This window comes from Neoarius graeffei, chromosome 7 (genome assembly GCF_027579695.1).
Source record: "Neoarius graeffei isolate fNeoGra1 chromosome 7, fNeoGra1.pri, whole genome shotgun sequence".
NCBI lineage: Eukaryota > Metazoa > Chordata > Actinopteri > Siluriformes > Ariidae > Neoarius > Neoarius graeffei.
Window position 1 is genome coordinate 1050190 of NC_083575.1, and position 25452 is coordinate 1075641.

Here is a 25452-nt window from a genome sequence, read left to right on the forward strand (position 1 = left end):
AAATTGGGTCAACAAACAGAACCCAAAGACGTAAACACCATGAAGCTGCAGAGTTTCTCAATTCCCTCTGTGTGTGTATCTCACTCAGTGTGTGTGTGTGTGTGTGTGTGTGTGTGTAAGCCAATTGTACAACATATACCGAAAACATGGCAACATGACGTTTCTTATCATACAATATGTAAATCCATTCAGGAAGTGAGACAAGTTGGATTCGTTTTTCTACGGTCCCTCTTTCCTCTTCTCCTCCAGTGTGATCTGATTCTTTTTGTGTGTGTGCGTGTGTGTGTGCAGTGTAAGCTTGTGAGTTTTAGCGCAGTTAGCGAACACAAAAAAAGGAACAACATCATGAGGTCCACTCAGTAACAGTGGTCATATCCGATACATAAACTCTGATCTGATACATAAATTTGAAAATAGTCCGCTCTCTTTTTGTACCTTATTTTTTAAATTGTTATCTTTTTCTGTGTTTTTTCCCCAAAATACTTAATTAGAAAAAAGAGTCCGGTTCCTCTGCAAGCGGCAAGAAAAAAATAGAGACTCTGGAGAAGCTCAGACTCCTCACACTCTGTACAGAGAGAGAGAACAAGTGCAGCGAGTCTCATCCATCCCTCTATTTCCTGTCCTCTTCTCTCTCTCGCTCTCTCTCTTTTCCTGTCTCACTTTCTCCAAAAACATACTCAATGTCAGACACAAATGTTTCCTTTCCAGGACTCTCTTTCTGTCTCTCTCTCTCTCTCTCTCTCTGTGTTCCTTGTTTGTCTCACGTCTTACTTTAAGAAGATCAGACTCCTGTGTTTCTTCAAGTTCTGCTCCACTCATCCTTCTCTCTCTCCTTCTCTCTCTCTGGCCTTCCACCCTGTCTTTCCACCGTGTCTCTAGAAGCCCTGGATGTGGCAGTAGGCCTCAAGGCTGGACAGCAGGATGTAGAGGAACCACAGCATGATGAAGAAGAGCGTCGTGATGATGCGATGGCGTCTCGGCCCGCCAAGCTCTCCGCCGATGTTGCCACGGCGACGGTACATGAGGGCAAGCACAGCAAAGACGGAGAAGACACTGAAGAGCGTGAGGGAGAAGGCGAGTGAGCCAGCTTGCACCTCAAATACACGGCCGTGAACACGCCAGTACACGGCTGCTACAGTCCAGGCCACGCCCAATCCCACAAACACATTCACTGCGTTACTCCCCGTCACATTCCCGATGGATGCGTCCGCATACACGTCCTGCACCGCCGCCACTTTACTCGCAAATGTGTCTAAGACAGGAAAGGGAGAGAGAGAGAGAGAGAGAGAGAGAGAGAGAGAAATGTCAGTAAAGAATTAAAAAGAGTAAGAAAAAAGAGGCAGAGGGAACAAGTGGAAGGAAGAGAAAGAAAGAAAGACTGAATGAAAACATTGGATTAAAGGTTTCATTACAGTATGTGAGATAAACATCAATATCCCATGTGGTGCTAATATCACTCAATAAAATGACCAGCTACGTAACATCACATCGCCACTGTAATGCTAACATTAGCTATGATAACAACAGATAGCTATCGTAGCTAATGATGTGAAGGAGTGAAAAGGTGAATAGTGATGTCACATGAGCCGATTTGAATAGTGATGTCACGCGAGCTGATCACATTTATCTTGTTAACTCTGATCACTCAGTTAAATGCAGAACATTTCATGTGCGAGATGTTTGTCATGCTCTTGCACAGGTACAGATGTTCTAGGCACAGCGTGTTGTATGTGTGTCATGTATTAACCCCTCCCACTTCCTACATGAACACACCCACACACCTGGGACAGAGGTGCCAAGGGCGACAAAGACAACAGCGGTGACGGAGTCCTTGAGGCCGATGGTGCAGCCAAAGTGTGAGGCGAGATCTCCGATGATGGCCGTGAGGAAGCCGATGATGATGATGGAGGTGAAGAAGCACGCCCAGCCATTCCAGTGCTCAGTGGGAGGGACACATGCAAACAGAACCTTCCAGAACACAGTTAGGAAGTGCATGACGTAATCGAAACAAGATGGGAGACGCTCCTCCCCAGCATCATCATCATCCTCATCACCTGGGGGAGAGACAGAGAGTCAGAGAGAGAGAGAGAGAGAGAGAGAGAGAGAGGGAGCGATGTGACGATAGTAAAAGACATCATTCAGTTGAGAAAAGCGATGAGAAGGTCCAGGCTCAGCAGTCACTGTGTGTCAGTCGAAATAAGAAGCAGGCTGTGTGTGTGTGTGTGTTTGTGTACCTGAGCTGACTGTAATGGCCTCCATGAACTGCTCTCGCCATGAGTTGGTGCCAACAACCAGAGCCAGGTTTGTCTTCTTAATCAACTTATCTACTGTGTTCTATACACACACACACACACACACACACACACACACACACACACACATATTGCTAGGGGAAGTATTCACTGTGTTAATAATACATCTTCAGTTGTGTCTTGATGACAATACAGGTTTGTGTGTGTGTGTGTGTGTGTGTGTGTGTGTGCCTTGAACTCGTAGGACTCTTCAATGATAACTTCGAGTTTTGAATGCTCTCCCAGGACTGGCTTCCCCATCTCAGCTACTCTCCTCGCTTCCTCTTCCTCTGATGACAACTTCCTGTCTGGAACATCTGACAGAGAGAGAGAGAGAGAGCGAGAGACTTGAATCTTGTACGTTGATTGGATGATGATCATGCAGTTAGACTCGATCAGATCTGATTGGTCAGGTGAATCTCTGTTTTCTCAGGCTGCGATCTGATTCGTTAATCATCCATAACATGCAAATTAGCTCAGAGCTCAGAGCAAAAACACAGCCGGTTCATATTCTCTTCACCTCAGACATGTGTGTTACAGTTACTGTGGAACCCTGAAACACACACACACGTGCACGCACGCACACACACACAGGCAGTAAATGACAGAGTTATGGTTTTGAAATTTTCACGAGTTTTTATATTTATTTAGTTTTTCAGTTTGTTTTTTATTTCAGTTTAGTTTTAGTTCATTTTACAAGTGCATACGTATTTTTATTTTGGGAATTGACAAGTTTAAGTTTAGTTTTTACTTAGTTTTAATGTTAGTTTCAGTTTTCAGATATTCCATAATAACTAGATCACTTAGACACAAGCTGTTTGCTTCTGGTGCAATTAGACGGCATATTGTTTTGCTGATTCCTGTCACAGATATCGCATTTTGTTTATTGCGTTGTAAACAGGCGTCTTCACACCGAATTAATGCTTAGCAATAATTTTCGCTGAACATGTTTTTCATATGTTTTAGCCAACACGAAAGAAATCTGTGTTTTCTAAACTAAATGACACTGGATCTCATGACTATCGTGCGTTTTATCGTAGATCTTTCTGATAGAAAATTCTGCTTTATTTCTTACAGATATAAGTTTTAGTGACTGCTTGTATCAATGGCCTCACGCGTGGAGCAGTGCCCCATCCTGAAGAGAATAAGGGAATGCATCGACCTGATTTTTGATAGCATTGACCGTATGGTGTGCATACAAACTTACGTAAGAATGACACGTGTCCCACCACGGGAAACTGACCATAAGTGCAAGGCAACGTATCTCATAAACACTTGACCACTGGACAACGAAATTTGTATCTTTATTTACGTAATATACAGTTAGGTCCATAAATATTTGGACAGAGGCAACATTTTTCTAATTTTGGTTCTGTACATTACCACAATGAATTTTGAACAAAACAATTCAGATGCAGTTGAAGTTCAGACTTTCAGCTTTAATTCAGTGGGTTGAACAAAATGATTGCATACAAATGTGAGGAACTAAAGCATTTTTTTAAACACAATCCCTTCATTTCAGGGCTCAGAAGTAATTGGACAAATTAAATAATTGTAAATAAAATGTTCATTTCTAATACTTGGTTGAAAACCCTTTGTTGGCAATGACTGCCTGAAGTCTTGAACTCATGGACATCACCAGACGCTGTGTTTCCTCCTTTTTAATGCTCTGCCAGGCCTTTACTGCAGCGGTTTTCAGTTGCTGTTTGTTTGTGGGCCTTTCTGTCTGAAGTTTAGTCTTTAACAAGTGAAATGCTGCTCAATTGGGTTGAGATCAGGTGACTGACTTGGCCATTCAAGAATATTCCACTTCTTTGCTTTAATAAACTCCTGGGTTGCTTTGGCTTTATGTTTTGGGTCATTGTCCATCTGTATTATGAAACGCCGACCAATCAGTTTGGCTGGATTTGAGCACACAGTATGTCTCTGAATACCTCAGAATTCATCCGGCTGCTTCTGTCCTGTGTCACATCATCAATAAACACTAGTGACCCAGTGCCACTGGCAGCCATGCATGCCCAAGCCATCACACTGCCTCCACCGTGTTTTACAGATGATGTGGTATGCTTTGGATCATGAGCTGTACCACGCCTTCGCCATACTTTTTCTTTCCATCATTCTGGTCGAGGTTGATCTTGGTTTCATCTGTCCAAAGAATGTTCTTCCAGAACAGTGCTGGCTTTTTTAGATGATTTTTAGCAAAGTCCAATCTAGCCTTTTTATTCTTGAGGCTTATGAGTGGCTTGCACCGTGCAGTGAACCCTCTGTATTTACTTTCATGCAGTCTTCTCTTTATGGTAGATTTGGATATTGATACGCCTACCTCCTGGAGAGTGTTGTTCACTTGGTTGGCTGTTGTGAAGGGGTTTCTCTTCACCATGGAAATTATTCTGCAATCATCCACCACTGTTGTCTTCTGTGGGCGTCCAGGTCTTTTTGCATTGATGAGTTCACCAGTGCTTTCTTTCTTTCTCAGGATGTACCAAACTGTAGATTTTGCCACTCCTAATATTGTAGCAATTTCTCGGATGGGTTTTTTCTGTTTTCACAGCTTAAGGATGGCTTGTTTCACCTGCATGGAGAGCTCCTTTGACCGCATGTTTTCTTCACAGCAAAATCTTCCAAATGCAAGCACCACACCTCAAATCAACTCCAGGCCTTTTATCTGCTTAATTGAGAATGACATAACGAAGGAATTGCCCACACCTGCCCATGAAATAGCCTTTGAGTCAATTGTCCAATTACTTTTGGTCCCTTTAAAAACAGGGTGGCACATGTTAAAGAGCTGAAACTCCTAAACCCTTCATCCAATTTTAATGTGGATACCCTCAAATGAAAGCTGAAAGTCTGGACTTTATGTCCATGTCCATTATATAACTATAACTTGAATATGTTTCAGTAAACAGGTAAAAAAAACAAAATTTGTGTCAGCGTCCAAATATATATGGACCTAACTGTAGATGGGTTTTTATCTAGAGCTTCTTTTTAATTTGCTTTTTAAAAAAAGCATTGTGGGATTATTTATGAACATATTTTTTTTCTTCTCCGTGCTCTCACGAAAGGCGGTCGCATTTCTCTGCCTCTCCCTTCCCTTATCTTCCCTGCTTCTGCTGTCTCATCTGTCTATTGTCTATACTTTTGAGAGACTCTCTCCGCACTGCTCTCCAAACTAAAAATCATGGAATTGATAAACTGGTCTCTTTATGCAATTGACACAATTTTCTCAACGAGAAGCCTGGGTTCGGGGGAACCAGCCTGTCCTGCCGGAACGTTCGCAGCTGGCTACATGATGGACGCGTGGGAGAGGTGGCGGGTCGTGTGCCTGGCGGTTCTTTCTGTGGAGGACATTGAAGACATCTACCTATTCGGAACCATGATTACAGGACTTTTGCTGATTGGATTAGGCACTGCCCTGGTTTATCGAGGAAATCAGAAGACGGTGACAGCTGTCCAAAGCCCCATAAAGCTGCCCGACATGACTGAAGCGGTGGGCAGAGCTGTCGGCACTCAGACTGTGACTATTCAGAACTTGAACCGCAACATGGATAACATCATGGAGAAGCTTTTGGCTTTGCAAAGGAAAATGGATCGATTTGGAGACCAGAATGGACAAACAGAGTAGTCGTATAAAAGAATGCGTCTACTCGCCCCAAGACCAAACAGTTCCAATCTTATCTGCTTTCGGCTCCCTCAGCCAGCACTGGCCTTGGCCAAGGCCGTTGCTGGGACAACAACTCCCCCTAGAGATCACTGCAGTGAGACTCTCTCATATTCCTTCCCTTACTTCCCGCAGTTGCTGCTTTTACCCCCACTGTGACAAGCGGGTGCGCGACCAGCGCTGTCATGGCTGCAGGAACGGACAGCTGCTTGCTTGCACTGGGTTACCTCTACCTCCACCCCTTACCCCCCACCCCTGATTGCCCCCTCCCCCTCCCAAGTCCTGAGTTTTCATGTTGTAAAGTGTACTTGTGTTATTTTGTGCTTATGTGCTGAGGTGTTTTTTTAATGTTCCCACACTGTACTCCTCACAGGAGCATAGTGTGGGGGTTGCTTTTTTCTCCTCCCCTCTCCTCATGTTACTCTGTATTTTTTTTCTTTTCATCCCTGTCTTCCTGTCCTGTCTACTCCCCCTCTGTCAATTGTATGTATGTGTATATGTAAGGATGGGTTGATGGTCAATTTCGCTGGTACTTGTGACTAGTGACAATAAAGTAAGTAAGTAAGTAATATTTATTTATAAAGCACATTTAAAAACACAGTTTTAAACTGGGGCGGCACGGTGGTGTAGTGGTTAGCGCTGTCGCCTCACAGCAAGAAGGTCCTGGGTTCGAGCCCCGGGGCCGGCGAGGGCCTTTCTGTGTGGAGTTTGCATGTTCTCCCCGTGTCCGCGTGGGTTTCCTCCGGGTGCTCCGGTTTCCCCCACAGTCCAAAGACATGCAGGTTAGGTTAACTGGTGACTCTAAATTGAGCGTAGGTGTGAATGTGAGTGTGAATGGTTCTGTGTCTATGTGTCAGCCCTGTGATGACCTGGCGACTTGTCCAGGGTGAACCCCGCCTTTCGCCCGTGGTCAGCTGGGATAGGCTCCAGCTTGCCTGCGACCCTGTAGAAGGATAAAGCGGCTAGAGATGATGAGATGAGATTTAAACTGACCAAAGTACTGTACAGAGTTAATAAAACAAGAAGGAATAAATAATCACAAAAAAGGGATAACACATGCAATCATGAACAAAACCACAAATATAAGTACACAGGAATTTTGAGAAATAAAGCAGGAAAAGGGGGTTAAGACGAAGGAAAAGCCAGAGGATAAAGGTAAGTTTTAAGCTGGGATTTGAAAATTAAAATGGAAGAGGCACTTTTAACATTAGAAGGTAATTAGTTCCATAGACATGGAGCGGCAACAGAGAAAGCCCTGTCACCTTTCGTTTTCATGCGTGTTCTGGGCACAATTAATAAGTCTTTATTTGCAGATCTAAGGGATCTGGATGTGGATTGTGTGTGGATGAGGCTACTAATATAGGATGGAGCCTGGCCATGTAAAGCCTTAAAAACAAGCAGTAAAACCTTAAATTTTACCCTGAATTGAACGGGGAGCCAATGCAAGGAGGCAAGAGTTGGAGTAATATGCTCCCACTTCCTAGTGCCTGTCAACAGTCTTGCAGCTGCATTTTGGACTAACTGAAGACGTGATAGAAAAGACTGAGGGAGGCCAAGGTATAAGGAATTGCAGTAGTCTAAGCGTGATGTGATGAAGGCATGAATGACTTTCTCCAAATCATGATAGGACAGAAAGGATTTGAGTTTGGCAATGATTTTTAACTGATAGTAACTGTTTTTGACGACATAGCTGATTATCAAGGCAGAGCTCAGAGTCAAGGATGACGCCCAAGTTCCTGGCGTGGGACTTGACATATGGGGAGAGATAATCTAAGCTATTAGAGAAGTGGTTTAGAGATTTATGAGGGCTAAAAATGATAACTTCAGTTTTATCGCTGTTTAGTTGAAGAAAATTATTTGACATCCAAGACTTAATGTCATGGAGGCGGTTAATGAGAGGTTGGATGGAAGCATTCGTTTTTAAAGGGAGATATAGCTGGAAGTCATCAGCATAAAGGTGGAAAGAGATGTTATGCTTCCTAATGATGTTGCCTAGAGGTAGCATATACAGGCAGAACAAAATTGGCCCCAGTATGGACCCTTGAGGGACCCTATAGAAGACAGGGGCAGAGGAGGAAAAGAAATTTTCTAAAGAAACGGAAAAAGTCCTCTGGGTGATGTAAGAGATGAACCAGTCTAACGCTGTACCAGTAATGCCCACCCAATGTTCAAGGCGGGACAGTAGGATGTTGTGGTCGACTGTGTCAAAAGCTGCACTAAGGTCCAATAAAATCAGAATAACATTTTCACCAGAGTCTAAAGTGAGTAAGAGATCATTTGTCACCTTTAACAGAGCAGTTTCAGTGCTATGTAGAGGTCTGAAACCTGACTGAAAGGGTTCCAGTAACTCATTTGAACTTAGGAAAGGTAACAGCTGTGACAGAACAACTTTTTCTAGCACTTTTGAGATAAAAGATAACTTTGATATGGGACGGTAATTTTTTGGACGCCTGGCATCAAGATTATGTTTCTTAAGCATGGGCTGGACAACTGCATGCTTAAAACATGCTGGGACAGTGCCGGTGGTTAGGCATGAATTAATGATAACTTGGATGCTAGGGCAAACTATATCAAAAGTATCTTTAATGATATAAGAGGGAACAACATCCTGGGGTGAGGATGTAGGTTTCATATGCATTACTATATCCTTTAGCTCTGAGAAGGAAACCTGTTGGAATTGGTTAAAAACAGCTGTGGCACCTGGCCAGTCCAGAAGAGTATGGAGTGGAGAGGAGGAGAACTGAGATCTGATCTTTTCAATTTTATCGTTAAAAAAGTTAAGAAAATTCTAAAATTCTTCAACATCCGTAGAAATCGGTGGGTTTATCGCTGAGTTAATGGTGCTAAAAAGGATTTTAGGTCTATGAGAATGTTTACTAATGAGATCAGAAAAATATTTGGCTCTTGCCTTTTTAGCTGCTGTTTGATAATTTTCTAAGGAATATTTAAAAATATCCAGAGAGACAGTAAGACGTTCCTTTTTCCATCTCTGCTCCGCTTTCCGACAGGCCTGCCTGAGAGAGCGGGTGGAGTCATCCAGCCACTGTTGAGATTTTAGTTTGGGGCGTTTATATTTTAGGGGGGCTATAGAGTCTAGTATCACCAGACAAGAGGAGTTGAAGAGGCATAGTAAATCATGAGAGCTTGAAAGAAGAGTGCCAGCAGTAGAAATGGCAGTTGAGACAGCATTACGTTGAAAACATTCAGAAAACACACTAGCAGTATGACAATTCATATAATGAGAATAGTGGCCTGGGGATTTAGCGCTAAGCAGAGACTTTGAGAGGGTGACGTCAAACACAATAGGCACATGGTCAGAGAAGGTCGCATTTTCAATTTTTACATTGTGAACAGAAAAGCCCATATGATAAAACCAGATCAAGAGTATGTCCATGAATATGAGTGGCAGTGTTAATGTGTTGAAGAAGTCTAAAAGAGTCCAGTACATGGCAGAATTCACCAACCATGGGTTTACCTGGACAACAGATGTGGATATTAAAGTCACCCAGTATTAACAGACGGTCATATAATGTTATTGACTGAGACAGAAAGTCCGAGAACTCCGCTATGAAGTCTTTGTTAGGTTTAGGAGGTCTATAGATCAGTGCGCAAACCAATGGTGCCATAGCAGAATCTATTTTTACGCACTGCAGTTCGAAGGTGGAGTAACTTTCTACAGAGAGTCTAAGCACTTTAAAACGTTTTTTAAAAACTAAAGCCACACCACCACCCCTGCCAGCAGGCCTCGGGGTGCTAATGAAGGAGCAGTTTGTAGGACAAAGTTCTCCAAAGGCAGATAACTCACCAGTGCCAGCTCCAATCCATGTCTCGGTTAAAAACAGAAAGTCCAAGTCACAATCAGTGAAGAGGTCATTTAAAATGAAAGTCTTGTTTGACACCGACCGGCAGTTTACCAGAGCCACTTTTGCCGAAGAATTAGCTGACTCTCGGCGACAACCAGTGTATTCCAGCTGACGAATGTTAAGGAGGTTCACTCCGCCGCTTCGGACGCGCAGCCTCAGCCAGGCAGAGAGCGTCTGGCTCTGGTGTGGAGCGATGGATATGTGAAAGGAGTAGCTTGGATCCTGCGATTGCCGGGCGAGGTATAGGTCACTCCGTCCTGTACGGTCGATGGATAGCAGACAGGACCTTAGCACAGGGGCAACACTCGCCCTTTTCCTGACCCATACCCGGGCACCACCACGGGTTCCCCTCTTCCTGCACCATTTTCTCCGAGGAGTGATGTAGCAGGGCAGCCAGTGGACGCAATCTGCGAGAGGGTGCGTAAACGTTGGGTGGCACCTGAATGGAGCCAGACAGTCACTAAATTGGCTTTCTAGTGAATTTCGAATGTTCAGCAGTAATTGACGGTCATAAATCCAGGTAGATGCATCTGAGTAGCCCCAGAACAACAGCAGGAGGAACACAAACACAAACAGACAAGACATCGGGCGAACAAGTAGGAGCTGACGGCAAGCCGACAAACACACTGGCGCTATCTAGCTCCAAGGAGAGACGAGCATATAAATAATAATAAAGCATTCATTCATTCATTCATTTTACGGAAAATATTCATGACAGTTTCATATAAAATGAGTTAAAACAGTTTTATTAGTCTACTCGCTTGTTGGACAGTTGACAGTTTGTCGTGTCAGGGCGATAGACGGATGTAATCACAGGAAGAGTTTTATTGAAAACACGCGAGCAAACAGATCCAAAATGGAGACAAAGGCCAAGTGGAAAATCAGGCAGTGGTAGACTGAGACACAGGCAGGATATTAGGCAGAATACAATACTCACAGTCCAAAAACACAAACAGGGTCAAAACCAGAAAAGTGATACAAAATACAAGGTTTTCATAAAGTCTGTGTGTTACTCAGAGTCTTTATATGTGTGCGCTGTGATTAAGCTCTAATCAGGAACAGGTGCATAGGGATTAATCCTAATGGTGCTGCGCTCCAAGCTCCAATGCGCGTGGCAGTGACAGATATAGCCAGATAACTGTTTAATGTATCGAGTTTGATATTGGATGGTAACTGTATAGTAATGATGTAAAGTGAAAGTGCTGGTTCACTGCTGTCTGCCAGGGTGCAGGCACTTACAGATGCAGGCACAGGGAAAAGCAGGTGCATCGCAAACCAGTAGCCAAATCCAAATTGTAATCTAGGAAACGAAGTCAGGGTCCGTCAAAGGTCCGTCAATGAGCCAACGGAATATCAGAGACAAAACTAAGGTCAAGGTCAGAAATAAATAGAAACGAGGCCAGAGTCATGGGAATACTGGAAACAGGAAACAAAGGCTTGGTAAGGTCAGGTTGTAACACTGAGCAATACTTCGCAAAGTCTATTTGTCTGAGCATGGTTTAAATAGGCAGGCTGATGATTGGGAAACGGGAAACAGGTGTGTGGTTAATATTCAGGGGAGGAGGGCTGTGGCACTTGGGAGTTGTAGTCCATTGTGGCCATGTTTGGAGGCACTCTGAACTTGGGTTTTTGGTGTTATTACTGACAGAACCCTTCCAAGGCGCTCACTCTGGGAGCAAACTCTATTTGTAGAGTAACCTCTTTTCCTGGGAGCTGGCTTATCAGGATATTGACTGTGAAATTCTTGAGTCAGGAGTGGACCTAGGATGTCTTTAGCTGGCACTCAACTTTCTTCATCCGGGCTGTATCCCTTCCAGTCCACCAGGTACTCCAGACAGCCTTGTCTGCGATGGGAGTTAAGGATCTTTTGAACTTGGTAGATTGGTTCTCCTTCCAAATCTAGGGGTAGTGGAGGTTCACTGATGGGTGAGTTGGTGGCTAAGGGACCTTGAATGGCAGGCTTGAGGCATGATACATGAAAGGTTGGGGCCATGCGGCAACGTGGTGGAAGTTCTCATTTGTAGGGTACTTCTTTGACTCTGTTTAGCATCTTGAAAGGGCCTATCGAACAAGCTTAGAGCTTATGGCATATATTGGGGTTGGGCAGGCCTTTGGTGGACACCCAAATTCAATCACTGGGTGAGTATACAGGCATGTCCCCTGTTTGTCCGCATAGTTGGCTATGATGGCGCTGACTGATGACAACACACTACGAGTCTCTCTCTTCATTTTCATAGTTTTAGCTTTAATTGTTAGTTTTTTAGCACAATCTACATCTTCCGCAATCAATTATGACTGCCAGACTCTACTGGACATCAGACAAAATGTTCCAGACTTCTGTACACCGCTGGGGATACTGAAGGACATTGTTAAACCAGAAGTATCCTGGAGTTCCAACTCAGGGGCATCCCAAGAAGACCTATGTTAACCTACTATAGGATGACACTGGCTATGAGATCCAGGAGATTGAAACCAGCATGCAGGACAGACGTTTTTGGAGAGCCATCATCAGTGCTCAACAGCAGGAGTCAAGGGAGTGAGTGAGTGGAGTTCTGGCTATGAGCATCAACATAAGTGGAAATGGGGAAAACATGGCAGGCTACTGAGGAGGAATTTTAAATTTTAAATTTACTGTACTCAAATTTTACTTTTAATTTTTAATTTTAGAGTAAAAAACTTTACTCTACTGGTGAGACTATGACGGCGTCCTACTCTGCCTCCCATCCTGAGCATTTTGCTTGCCAATGTGCAATCTATTGGCAACAAAATGGATGAGCTTCACTGCTGTATCAGCACACAACGGGACATGAGGAACTGCTGTATGTTTTGTTTCTCTGAAACATGGCTAACACCTGACACCCCAGACAGCACCATACAACCGGAGGGCTTCTCCCTGTATCACCTGGATCGCTCGAGCATCACCACCGGCAAGTCAAAGGGAGGCAGAATGTATTTCCTAGTGAACAACTCATGGAGTACCGATGTGAACACTTTCGGTTCTTAAGGCAGGATGGGACAATGGCCTGAGACAGGGACTGGTTAAAAATCCTTGTGAAGACTCCAGCCAGTTGATCCGCACAGTCTTTCAGCACCCGTCCCGTCACACAGTCAGGTCCTGCAGCCTTCCTTGGGTTCACCTTCCTCATCACCCGCCTCACCTCACACTCCTCTACCGTGAGTGTGAGGCTGCTGTGGACAGGTGGCTGTGATGGAGCTGCTGTTGGTGTCACCTCAAAGCGGGCAAAGAAGATATTCAGCTCCTCACCAGAGAAGAGTCTCCCTCCGTGGGCGGGGGGTTGCTGGATCTGTAACTGGTGATGTGCTGGATACCCTGCCACACCTGCCTGGTGTTGTTGCTCCTGAGCTGGTCCTCTATCCTCCTCCTGTATGTTGCCTTGGCCTCACGGATGCCTCTTTTCAGGTTGGCTCTAGCTGCACTGTAGAGTGCCTTATCCCCCAACCTGAAAGCAGTGTTCCTGGCTTTCAACAGGCTCTGGACCTCCTTTGTCATCCAGGGCTTCCTGTTGGGATAAATCCTTATACATTTGTCCCTGGTGGCATTGTCTGTGCAGAACCTGATGTAATCCAGGACTGCTGTAGTGTGGTTCTCCAGGTCCTGGTGAGCAAAAATCTCCCAGTCGGTTCTTTGGAAGCAGTCCTGTAGCTGGAGGGAGGCATCCTCAGGCCATGTGCTAACAGTCTAGGTCATAATGGGAGCTTGTTTCCGGAGGGGGATATATGCAGGGATCAGAAGCAGGGACATGTGATCAGACTGGCCAAGGTGTGCTAGGGGTTTAGCCCTGTAGGCCCATCTGATGTTTGTGTACAACTTGTCCAGTGTTTTACCTCCCCTGGTTGTACACTTTATGTGTTGATGGAATTTGGGGAGGACTGCTTTCAGATCAGAATGATTAAAGTCCCCGGAAATGATGTGAGCAGCCTCGGGATACTTGTTCTGTTTGTTGCTGATGGTGTCATGCAAAAGCCCCAGAGCCGAGCTAGCATTAGCATCTGGTGCTATATACACAGCAGTGAGTAGTACAGCGTTAATCTCATGGGGGAAGTACGGTACAAGGGTCTGCATTTAATTGTCATGAACTCCACATCCGGAGAGTAGTGTCTAGCAACTACTGTGGAATTCGTGCACCAGCTGTTGTTTACATAAATGCATAGCCCCCCTCCTCTTTTCTTACCAGAGCTTTCCGACCTGTCTTGCCGGTGTGCTGTGTAGCCTGCTAGCTCAATAGCCATGTCCAGTATGAGTGGATTCAACCACGTCTCTGTGATCAGCAGAATGCAGCAGCCCCGGATAAGATTATCGGTTGCAATCCGCAGCTTCCACTTGTCCAGTTTGTTCACAAGAGACCTCACATTAGAGAGGAAAATGCTTGGAAGTGGTGGTTTGTGTGGCTGCTTCCTTAGCCTCACTAGCACACCGCCCCAGCGCCCCCTCTTTTGTTTACATTCTCTGCGCCACCACCGGCTCCTCGACGCTGGGATTGTAATCCACAGAAAGCCCGGTGCCCGTGCGATGTCATCCGGAATGTTGTGGATACGGAGAAAGTCGTATGACAAGCTTCCCTCGAACTTTTGTCCTATAGATAAAATATCCAGCCTGCTATAGGTGTTTTTAACCAGACAGGATGGAAAAAACAAACTCTGAGTCAGAGAACACAAAGCTGCTGCATCTAGGCACGCCGCCATCTTGCTGAACACTTCTTTGAGCTTGTGATAACAGGTGGGGACGTGTTCAATGCCCCCAGATGAGAGGTTCTCTATGAAAGTAGAAGCCAGGGTGACTTGGGGAAGTTGCACACGTTCATGGAAACATGAAGGAGACCATTGCAGGATTTCACAGTGCTGCCAGAAAATGAGGGTCATGTTGTTGTAACCAAGGGAAACCCAACATGATGGCTTGACAAGCAGTACATATGATGAACAAGGAGATGCATTTGATATGTAGGGCCCCAACCTGAATTACTATGGGTGCAGTGCAAACAGTGACGAGCCCTTCGCCAGTGGGTCCGCCATCTATGGCTTTTAAGCTTATTGGGCGTGGAAGTCTTTCAGTAGGCAGGTTGAAGCTCTGGACGACCTCGTAATCGATGAAGATGCCTTCTGCCCCAGAGTCTATGAGGGCAGAAAGAACATGGGTCAAGTCAGGAAGTTTCAGTAAAACGTGAATTTTAAGAGAATGTTGTACTGAATAGATTCTGTGACTCACCGGGCTGTTGGGGCTGGAATCATGACGAGGGTGACCTGTTTTTCTAGGGTTGGATGGGTGCACTGGACATTGTGCTATGAGATGGTCCTGTCCTCTGCAATAGAAATATACCCCCTTTTTCCGCCTTCTCTCTCTCTCAGATTGGGTCATGCAAGTATTGGATACTTCCATCAGCATGGGGTTCCGTGGAGATTGTGAAAGAACTGGTGAGTGCTGTAAGGAGGATTGGTTGCAGAGCAGATGGTCCGGTTTGATGGCCAGGTTGATCAGGGAGTCCAGTGACAAGAGTTCATCATGACACGCCAATTTGGTGAGGACATCGGGGTTCAGACCATGGTAGAAGGTGGCTTTGCGTGCTGGCTCATTCCATCCACTTCCAAGCGTGAATGTACAGAACTACAGTGTATATTCAAACACTCTCCTCTACCCTTGCTCGATTGTGAGTAGCTACTCTCCGACTTCCACTCCCTTGGGCTGATGATCAAACACTCCTTTGAACAACTCCATAAAACGGTCATATGAGGTTGTGTGCTCACTGCCGCGCTCCCATATGGCACTAGCCCACTTCATAGCCTTGCCCGTGAAAAGGTTAATGAACTGGGTGAGCTTCTGTTCTTCAGTAGCACCCGTGAAGAACAGTGAACACTGGAGGAGGAAGCCTTTGTATTCCGATACCACTCCGGAGAATTTTTAGGGTTGAGGAACCATCGTGGCAGCACTGGTTGAGGACATGGGATGTGTCAGGAGGACCTGCGAGACAACAGTTGTGACATTCGAGTATTGAGTTCACTTAACATCTGCTGGTGTTCTCCCAATAGGTGTCCATGCGCATTAAGAGCAGTTTGCTTCATTTCCTCTGTTGCATCCATGTTGGCGAAGTATCCTGTCAGGGTGCAGGCACTTACAGATGTAGGCATAGGGGAGAGCAGGTGCATTGCAAACTGGTAACCAAATCCAAGTTATAATCCAGGAAAAGAAGTAAGGGTCAGGCAAAGGTCGGTTGATGAGCAAACACAATATCAGAGACTAAACTAAGGTCGAGGTCAGAAATAAACAGAAATGAGGTCAGAGTCTGGAAACAGGAAACAACGACTCAATAAGGTCAGGTCGTCACACTGAGCGAGACTTTGCAAAGTCTGTTTGAGCATGGTTTAAACAGGCAGGCTGATTACTGGGAAATGGGAAACAGGTGTGTAATTAATATTCAGGGGAGGAAGGGCACTGTGGTGCTTGGGAGTTATAGTCCATCATGACCATGTTTGGGGGCTGCTCTGAACTTGAACACCCAGCAGAGTCACACCATAATAAATGTGGTGGTGGTGTTTCTGGCACATGGCATGTGGTGTCAAAGAAAGGAATAAATATGTATCATAACTGTGATGCGTATCTCATTATTGGTCTCATTGTCACAAGACAATGCAGTGATTTATTGAGGTGAAATACACAAAACTACACAATTCAATGGTTCATATGCTATAATATTATTAGGGCTGTCAAACGATTAAAAAAATGAATCGCGATTAATCTCAGAATTTCATATAGTTAATCGCGATTAATCACATTTTTAAAAATCTATGTAAATGAATAAGGCTTTTAAAGCGAAATGTTACAATTAAAATGGTGAACACATTTTATGCTAAAAGTACTTGTTAAAAACTGCTGGGACAAGAGAAAATGGTAAGGGAGTTTATTCACTCACATACTAGGCAGTACTGAACATACGAAACACAAAATTGGATTTTGTGATGGATTAGGGAGCTGTAGTCTCAAATATAAAACATGGCGTCTTCCACACCAACACCTGCCCGGTACACGAACTGCAGACAGTCCTGGGCACGTTGTACCTGGGGTCTGAGGAGGCCGAGGAAGAGCCACTCCAACGTCTTCATCAGATGTGAAGTGAGTGCCACCGGTCGGAAGTCGTTCAGCTCGCTGGGCCAATTCTTTTTGGGAACTGGAATGATACATGATGCCTTCCAGAGGGTGGGCACTCTCCCCAGCTGCAGGCTGAGGTTGAAGATGTGTTGGAGTGGTTCACCCAGTTCAGCAACACAGGTCTTCAGTAGTCGGGGACACACCTTGTACGGGCCTGCTGTTTTCCTAGGGTGAAGCTTTCTCAGTTGACCTCTGACCTGGTCTGCAGTAATGCATAGAGGAGTCTGTGTTGAGGTGGGGGAGGAGGGGAAGGAGGGGGCTGCTGTGATGACTGGGGGGAGGTGTGTTGAAGGAAGAAGGAGAGGTGGCTACAGTAAGGGGGAGGGTGGGGGGACGTGGGCTGGTTGAACCAATTGAAGAAGTCATTCAACTCGTTCGCCCTCTCCACTGTCCCCTCAACAACTCTGGTCTTTGTGTTGTGGCCTGTGATGGTTTTCACACCTTCCCAGACCTCCCTCATGCTGTTCTCCTTCAGCTTCTGCTCCACCTTTCTCCTGTAGCTGTCCTTAGCTTCCCTCACGCAGCGTTTCACCTCCTGTTGTGCTGCTTTCATCGCCTCCCTATCCCTGCTCCTGAAGGCGGCCTTTTTCCTGTTGAGGACAGCTTTGACTTCCTGTGTTACCCATGGCTTGTTATTAGGGTAACACCGTACAGTCTTAGCGGGGGAGACCACATATGCACAGAAGTTGAGGTAATCCGTCAGACAGTGTGTCAGCCTCTCTATGTCCTCACAGTGTGGGTTAAGCAGCACATCCCAGTCCGTGGTGTCCTAACAGTCTCTGAGGGCATCTTCCATTTCAGGGGACCACCTCCTGATGGAGCTAGTTGTTGCAGGCTGCCTTTGAACCAGGGGGGTGTACTTCAGCTGTAGATGAACCAAGTTGTGGTCAGACTTCCCTAGTGGGGGGAGGGGTGTGACTCTGTATGCATCCCTCACATTAGCATACAGCAAGTCAATTGTCCTGTTGTTCCTTGTTGGACAATCCACAGCCTGGTAAAAAGCCAAAGTAGAGTCCAAAGTAGCGTGATTAAAGTCCCCAGAAATTATGATAAATGCCTCAGGGTGCTGTGTCTGCAGCCTTGCTGTGACAGAGTGAATCCTCTTACATGCAGCGGCTGCGTCTGCCCTCGGAGGGATGTAAACACAGATGGTGATCACGTGACTGAACTCCCTCGGCAGATAATATGGCCGCAGGCTAACGGCTAGCAGCTCCAAGTCCGGGCAACATAAAACTGTCTTTACGGAGATATGTCCCGGGTTACACCAGTGGTTGTTAACATAAATGATGAGTCCCCCACCTTTGCTTTTCCCGCATGTATTAGTGTCTCTGTCGGCTCTCACAGCAGTGAATCCCCGCAGGTCCACGTTAGCATCCGGTACAAGGTGTGTTAGCCATGTCTCCGTAAAGATAAATAAGCTGCTCTCCCGATAAATCCGCTGGTTGTTCAGAGCGGAAAGCTCGTCGACTTTATTCGGCAGCGAGTTTACATTCCCCATGATAACGGAGGGAATGGATGGTTTGTAGCGCCGCCAGTTGTCCGGTAGCCTAGCCTTTAGCTTAGCTCCAGCTTTGCAGCCCCTGGGTTTCCTCCTCAACTCGGCCAGGATGGAGTGTCATATCCCGGCTCGTCTCACTGTTTTCAGGGCCATCACCTCCTCTCTCAAATAAGTGAGAAAACTGGCTCCTGGTTGCGTGTTAAAGTTAAAAATATCCATGTGATATAAGTAAAACACACTATGTCTTCGTAAGAAGAGCAAAAATGTAATAAAGGTGGAAAAAAAGAGGTTTAAAGAGCTAAAAACTACAGAGCTACTGGAGAGGCAGCCGTCTCACACAGCTGGAAGACTGGACTCAGCAGACTGCGTGGAGGAGACCATCACCTGGTGATTCAACAGGCAGGAAGACGGACCCAGCAAAGAGTTTTTGGAGTGTGATCAGGGCACAGTGTAACACATAGAACACTGTTGGCCATCCACTGCATCCCGGCCTAGCTCCAGCCGTCTTGAGTCTGTCTTGTCCCTGGACCCAGTGAGGTCAGGACGAAAGAGTGAGGCTGACGGCTGCGCAATGCTCCCTCACTCTAATCCAAGTCACGTGCAAGTCATGACTTCAAATTCAAGTCCTGTGGTGATGGGCAAGTGGCTAAGCAGCAGGTGCAGAAACACTGGAAGCTGTAGTCACGAACCTGCACACAGGCAGCCCAGGGCATAGGGTCGCTCTCTGCTGGAACAAAGCAGCAGCAGAGTCCGGGAGCCCCCTGGGTGTCTGAGCAGCCCTGTTTAGGATTTGCTCTGCTCACCTCCATGGAGGAAGGGGCTAGAAAATGTGCCCCAAACATAGCCTGCTTCACCTCACGCTGGCCAGCACACCACAGCTGGGGGGATCCCATTCAGCAGTCGAATTACAACAAAAAGATAGTGAAGGTACTCAACCTTGGCACGTGGAATGTCGACACGTGGGTGTACCTTCAAAGCCCGGACTGGCCTCATCAGTCATGGTGAGGACCCACACCCACCACCCATCAAAATGAAGTCATGGTCATCTTCGACCCCGAAGGACAAACATCATCATCAAATATCTACATTATATTCCAGCCCATTTTGGTGATACTTCTGTAATATATCACTAATAGACATGTTGTGTAATGAACGGGAATGAAGTAGATTATTTATTCTACCATTATTTTTCCTCTAAAATATATGTTTGAAAGAAAACCTGAAAGTGGATAGAGTGAGCGCACATCGTCTCATCAAATTACACAAAAGGACAGAACACAAAACCATAAGTTTAGTGCTTTTTTGGTAACAAGTTATAACTTTTCTGTATCATGTTTGTTATTCAGACAAAATGCAGTTCAGATTCAAATGCCAAAAGTTGTACATAAACTTTTAAATTACATATTAATGATATGCTGACTGCACCCCCCAAAAATGTACCACCAGCCACCAAATATCAGCTTTATTTATTTGTCACTAAGTATTGATTTAGTTTAAAATGATTGTAAATAAATAAACAGTGTTTGATTGTAATGTTGGAGACTTGTGTCAGGTGTTGTACCTGATGTGACACTGAGACTCTTCATCGTAGAGAGGAACATTTCAGTGTGTTTTTGAGGTTGATGAAAACAGGGGAGTTGTTTTGATTAATATGCTGTTGGTTCGTGCAGAAATCCCTCTGGGAAAGTTCGTTTGCGGTTCACTATTCGGAATTCAGCAAGCTGTAAAAACGTACACGGACTTTACTGAGCTCCATCCATTCCTCCCTCCAGTCTCATCCTTTACATAAATAAATCAACTTTACTCACGTCCTTCCAGATAGAAATCATTGTAATGGGAGCATGTTAGAATATGATCCTGTTCTGTAGAGAGCCCTTTATCAGTGTACTGGATGAAACTCAGCACACAAACACCACAATCCTGTAAACAGCCCAGAAATCTGTCTAACTTCAACTTCCACTTGTAGAAGGTGACAGCAGGTGGCGCCCGACAGAGAAAGCGCTCAGAGACGCTCCTTTTCAGACAACCATTCATATGGCAGTTAGAGTGTTGACATGTTTCAAAATAATATTGCCATAAAAGCAAAACGTGACGCACAACATGGGAATGCTTTTTACTGACGCGCTCCACAGCATCTTGTTCGTGCTTTTCGGCCAGAAAAAAAAAACGAAATGGAAACGAAAACGAAGCTGATTTTACCTGGAATTCTATTTCCTTTTAGTTCATGTTGCATTATTGAAAACTGTTGTTTTTATTTTTATTTAAGTTCAGGAAACAACTGCTAGTTTTAGTTTCAGTTAAAGCTGTACTGCCTTTCAGATTTTTCAAGTGTAGGTCATAAAAAGGATTTTCCCCGACACCCAATTATTTTTGTTTAGTGACCGAAAGCTACTGAATTTGAATCGCAGACTTCCAATTTTAATAGTTTTTTTTTCTTTTTAAGTAGAACAATTAATTAATTTAGGGCTACATGGCCCTAAATTCTCTGCTATTTTGTCCTGCTTCAACATGACACAATTCAAGATACTATGTCATGCATCTCGTGGTGGGCTTTCCCCGTTCACGCAAGGCATTGTGGGATACAAATTTGAAACAAGAGAGAAAAATGGAGGACGTGAGTGTGCGAATGAAACGTGACAGACTGACTACAGTAACAGAAAGCGAAAAGAAAAGATGTTATGTTCTATACGAAGGAAAGGAAACGCAGGACCAAACTAATAAATATTGGCGCTCAGCGAGCACCTCGGTGTGATCAGCTGTTCGTTTAGCGACAGAATGATGGAACTGTCAGTGCACGCTCAAAGGGAAACCTGTAGATGGCAGTAATGCAACACTGTGGATGCCAGCTGCTGTAAAACCCAAAAGAAGAAGAAGGTAAACCTGCGCATGCGCACACGGACTTCCTCTGTCTGCTTGACTGCGCCAAGCGAGCGATTTCATGCACATTATTTGCTTTAATCCCCTCAAATTAAATAACTTCCCAGCCACAGAATGGCCTGATATTTTGTGAGATATTCCAGAAATAAACAGATATCACAATCACCTCATTTCAGACGGAACTAAATTTCACCGATTTTATGAAATTGAAAGGCCGTACAGCTTTAATTATATTATCCCTGTGAGGGAAACCATGACAACAATACTCACCATCAGCTAACAACAGAGCTACAGCAGAGAGAGAGAGAGAGAGAGAGAGAGAGAGAGAATGAAGTAAATGTCAGTGAAAAAAAACAGAAGATGAGATGATGATAATGTGATGATTTCACAACATGCAGTGGTTTATTCATCTGTTTGTTTATTTTCTTCATGTGTGTGATTTAGTGGATTAATTTTGCAATCCCAGCCACTAACAAAGTCCTGTTACTGCACATGAAACTCCAAATCCCAACAATTCTCTCTTACTCACTCTCTCTGTCTGTCTGTCTGTCTGTCTCTCCCTCTCTCTGTCTCTCTCTCTCTGGTTTAATTTAAACCCATTACACTGTGGTGCTAGCAGACAGACATCACCATGACAACAGTTACTGGACAACCGCCTCCACCTCATCTCCTACTCACTGAGCACAGGGGTGGGTGTGTGTGTGTGTGTGTGTGTGTGTACTTCAAGACAACTGTCTTCCTGTTCCCGCTGATGTATATCATAACCTTAGATACTTGATTAATAAAAGAAAGAGAAGGGATGGTGAATGGAACAATCCATGGAGGGGTGGGGTGTCTGGGGTAATGGAATGTTCCAGAGAAGTGGGGTGAGATCATCAGCTGTCACCCTGTTGAGGAACTGCTGAAACATGAGAGACACAAATCCCCTAAAACTGCTTTCTATTTTAAAGCATTACTGACTGTAGTCCACAAAGTATTGGCACCCCACCTACCCAGTGCAGGAGCAGATCTGAGTTGAGTTCATACTTACTACGACTTAACATGGTGGTGTGTATGTATGTGTGTGTGTGTGTGTGTGTGTGTGTGTGTGTGTGTGTGTATACACTGTGATTAGCTGAAACGTCATGTGTAAGCATCTCAGTTAAAATCCATGTTTCTCAGGGGAGGATTATCAGTGTCACACTACTGTAATTCAGGAAGTCTCCTCATGTATTAAAGTAAATCCCACTTCCTGTCATTAACAGCGTCGTTAGTGTTCCTGAAGGAGGCTGTGTTCTCTCTCTCTCACACACACACACACACACACACACCATACTCTGTGTGTGTCTTTGGTTTTACGGCCAGCCAAGCTGAATGCAACACAAACAACCCCAAAGTCAAATGGCTCAACTGTCGGGGTTTTATTAAATAAAAGATTAAATAACAAAAGGAAAATGGGGGAAATTTTAATAAGAAAATAGAAAAAGCTTAGACAAAGCAGGAAGACATAGTTGGCATGGCAGCCATCCAGCTACAAAAACCTCTGCCCCAACTTCCAGGGCAGAGGAAGTTTTAAAGCACAGACTCCGCCCATCCGCCTGCTCACCTGTAATTACTGAAGACAAAAAACAAAAAAGCTTCCAAACAGCCAAAAATAAACTGGGAAATAGTGCCACCATTAGGGAGAAGCGAGACATAATAATGTGTGTGTGTGTGTGTGTGTGTGTGTGTGTGTGTGTACCTTTCTGCAGGCTCATGTCCACCATGCGCGGCTCCGCCAATTCCAGGAAGAAGTTTTTATTCTTCTCATACTCCTCATCATCAATTATCCTCACCTGGATCATTTTACTGACAGAGAGACAGATGGAGAGAGAGAGAGAGACACAGACCAATGGAGAGAAAGACAGACAGAGAAACCCAGAGAGTGAGAGAAACAAAGAAACAGGTAGGCAAAAAAGACAGACAGAGAAATAAACAGATTGAGGTGGACAGAGAGAGCAGCAAACGGAAAGTTAAATGGAGAGAGAGAGACAGACAGGGAGAAAGTTAGTGTGTCACAGTTGTAGAAGAGGTCAAAGGTCAAAGTCAACCCTCCATAAATTTGAGGTCTGATCAGTCAAAATATATATTTTCAGCTCTTACACACACATGCACACACAGGTAAACCCTAGTTCAGAAAGTTCCTTATCCCATCTGTCTGATTCCCACTGTGAACGTGGGAGGAGTCTCTGAACAGTGAGGGGCAGAGCCTAATGATGGGCATGATCGGCAGACAGACAGTTACAGGACTGTACCGGTAGATAACTGAGGTGTACTGTCCTCTTGAACACCAGTCACGTTAATCAGGATGAACCTATGTTCGTTGTGTTTGACCAATCAGTGACTTGTGCTGTCTAGAGCTCCGCCCACATGTCTTTGTTCAGTTCTCTTGTTATTCTGTATGAAGGAAGAGCAAATTCAGTCCTGGTACAGCGCCACCCACAGCGTAGTGGAGATGACACGTGGGATCAGGAGTTTGTGACTGTCAAGAAATTTTACAACAAAATGTTAATTAAGAACTATAAAAAATGTAAAAATATACAAATAAAATACAAAGTTTTGCTTTGAGCTCAGTGAGAGTGAAACATTTGTCAGCTCTACACAAAGGTTTAAAGACTGCTATAGTATCAGCTTCATTCATGAAATAATGGTGGATACATGAACATCACACCTCTATTGTGAAAAAGGAAACAGGAAGTGCAGCTAGTGACGTTTTGGAGTATTTATGAGTAAGGAGTTATGGCGAGTTATCAGAAGAACCTGCATCTGTTTTCACTGGATCACATGGAGTTTATGTGCACCAACGATGACGATCCAGTGACTATCATGTCGCAGGAAGAAATACCAAAATAAACAAACTCAACAGTAAGAAATATTAGCATCCTGCTGTTTTTTATGATGAACGAACTCTAGTGGTTCCTCGTACCTTCGTACAGCTGGTTTACAGCAATTACATTTGGTCATGTTTTGACTGAGAGTCAGGGTTGCTAGATTGGGTTGGTTTCATCAGTATCATCTTTTCTGCGTTACTGTCTCAGTCATTTACAGGTTACGGAGAGAGAGAGAGAGAGAGAGAGAGAGAGAGAGAGAGAGAGCACGCACAGTGGTGCCTGATGATTTTTTGAGAATTAGAAGTTTTAATTTGACGGCTCTGTGTAACGAAGGTAAACAGTGTTCTGGTGATCCAGCTATGTCACAGGTCAGATATCTGGTTTCAGTGCAGATGGTTACATCCAGCGAAGCCTATTTTCAGCACCATTATAACTTTTAAAATGGATAAACTGCTGTTATAAAGGCAGCACGGTGGTGTAGTGGTTAGCGCTGTCGCCTCACAGCAAGAAGGTCCTGGGTTCGAGCCCCGGGGCCGGTGAGGGCCTTTCTGTGTGGAGTTTGCATGTTCTCCCCGTGTCCGCGTGGGTTTCCTCCGGGTGCTCCGGTTTCCCCCACAGTCCAAAGACATGCAGGTTAGGTTAACTGGTGACTCTAAATTGAGCGTAGGTGTGAATGTGAGTGTGAATGGTTGTCTGTGTCTATGTGTCAGCCCTGTGATGACCTGGCGACTTGTCCAGGGTGAACCCCGCCTTTCGCCTGTAGTCAGCTGGGATAGGATCCAGCTCGCCTGCGACCCTGTAGAAGGATAAAGCGGCTACAGATAATGGATGGATGGATGTTGTTATAAAGTTTTTTTTTTAAATTTAAATATGCGGAGGCACATTAGGGCACTGACCGGCAAACAGAGTTTATTTCTAGGTTTGGTTTGACTTTAACGTTACCTCAGGCGCATTACTTTGCTCATTTTGCTCATTTTGAGAAGCAAAGCAGAAACAGTTCTCAGAGAATAACAGCTTTTATTCTATCCACATTCACTGGATATGTGCAATCCCACACTCTGACTGGCTACTCTACTACTAGGATATCAGCTCATGTACCATGAGTAAAGAAAAACAAAAGGGCGAAGCATGTTGCTGAACCAACCAAGGACGAAATAAAAAGTCTACTCAAAAACAAAATCCCAAAAAATACAACAAAGTAACCAAACAGAGAATGAAAGTCTTTGATGGTAAGAACAAATCTTTTTTTATTTTTCA

The 25452-nt window shown here is 44.7% G+C and overlaps 1 protein-coding gene across 13 annotated transcripts in view; it reads right to left on the reverse strand.

Moving 5' to 3' along the window:
* Positions 1-628: 628 nt before the first annotated feature.
* The window catches only part of slc8a3 (solute carrier family 8 member 3), a 59038-nt gene continuing 34214 nt past the window's right edge, over positions 629-25452 (reverse strand). The window contains exons 2-9 of one of the 13 annotated variants that reach the window (XM_060924554.1): positions 23094-23173; positions 21839-21862; positions 21613-21634; positions 6098-6102; positions 2484-2599; positions 2235-2334; positions 1782-2054; positions 629-1252 (exon numbers count right to left, since the gene is read on the reverse strand). In XM_060924554.1, coding sequence (XP_060780537.1) covers positions 876-1252; positions 1782-2054; positions 2235-2334; positions 2484-2599; positions 6098-6102; positions 21613-21634; positions 21839-21862; positions 23094-23173 — 997 coding nt within the window. In that variant the 3' untranslated portion in view covers positions 629-875. Of the gene's footprint in view, positions 1253-1781; positions 2055-2234; positions 2335-2417; positions 2646-3190; positions 3215-6097; positions 6103-6558; positions 6596-8274; positions 8297-9754; positions 9764-12688; positions 12715-13355; positions 13364-13973; positions 14020-16850; positions 16866-16911; positions 16920-18607; positions 18626-21612; positions 21635-21838; positions 21863-23066; positions 23174-25452 lie in introns of all 13 variants that reach the window. The other 12 variants (XM_060924545.1, XM_060924553.1, XM_060924542.1 and 9 more) reach the window with 12 other exon arrangements.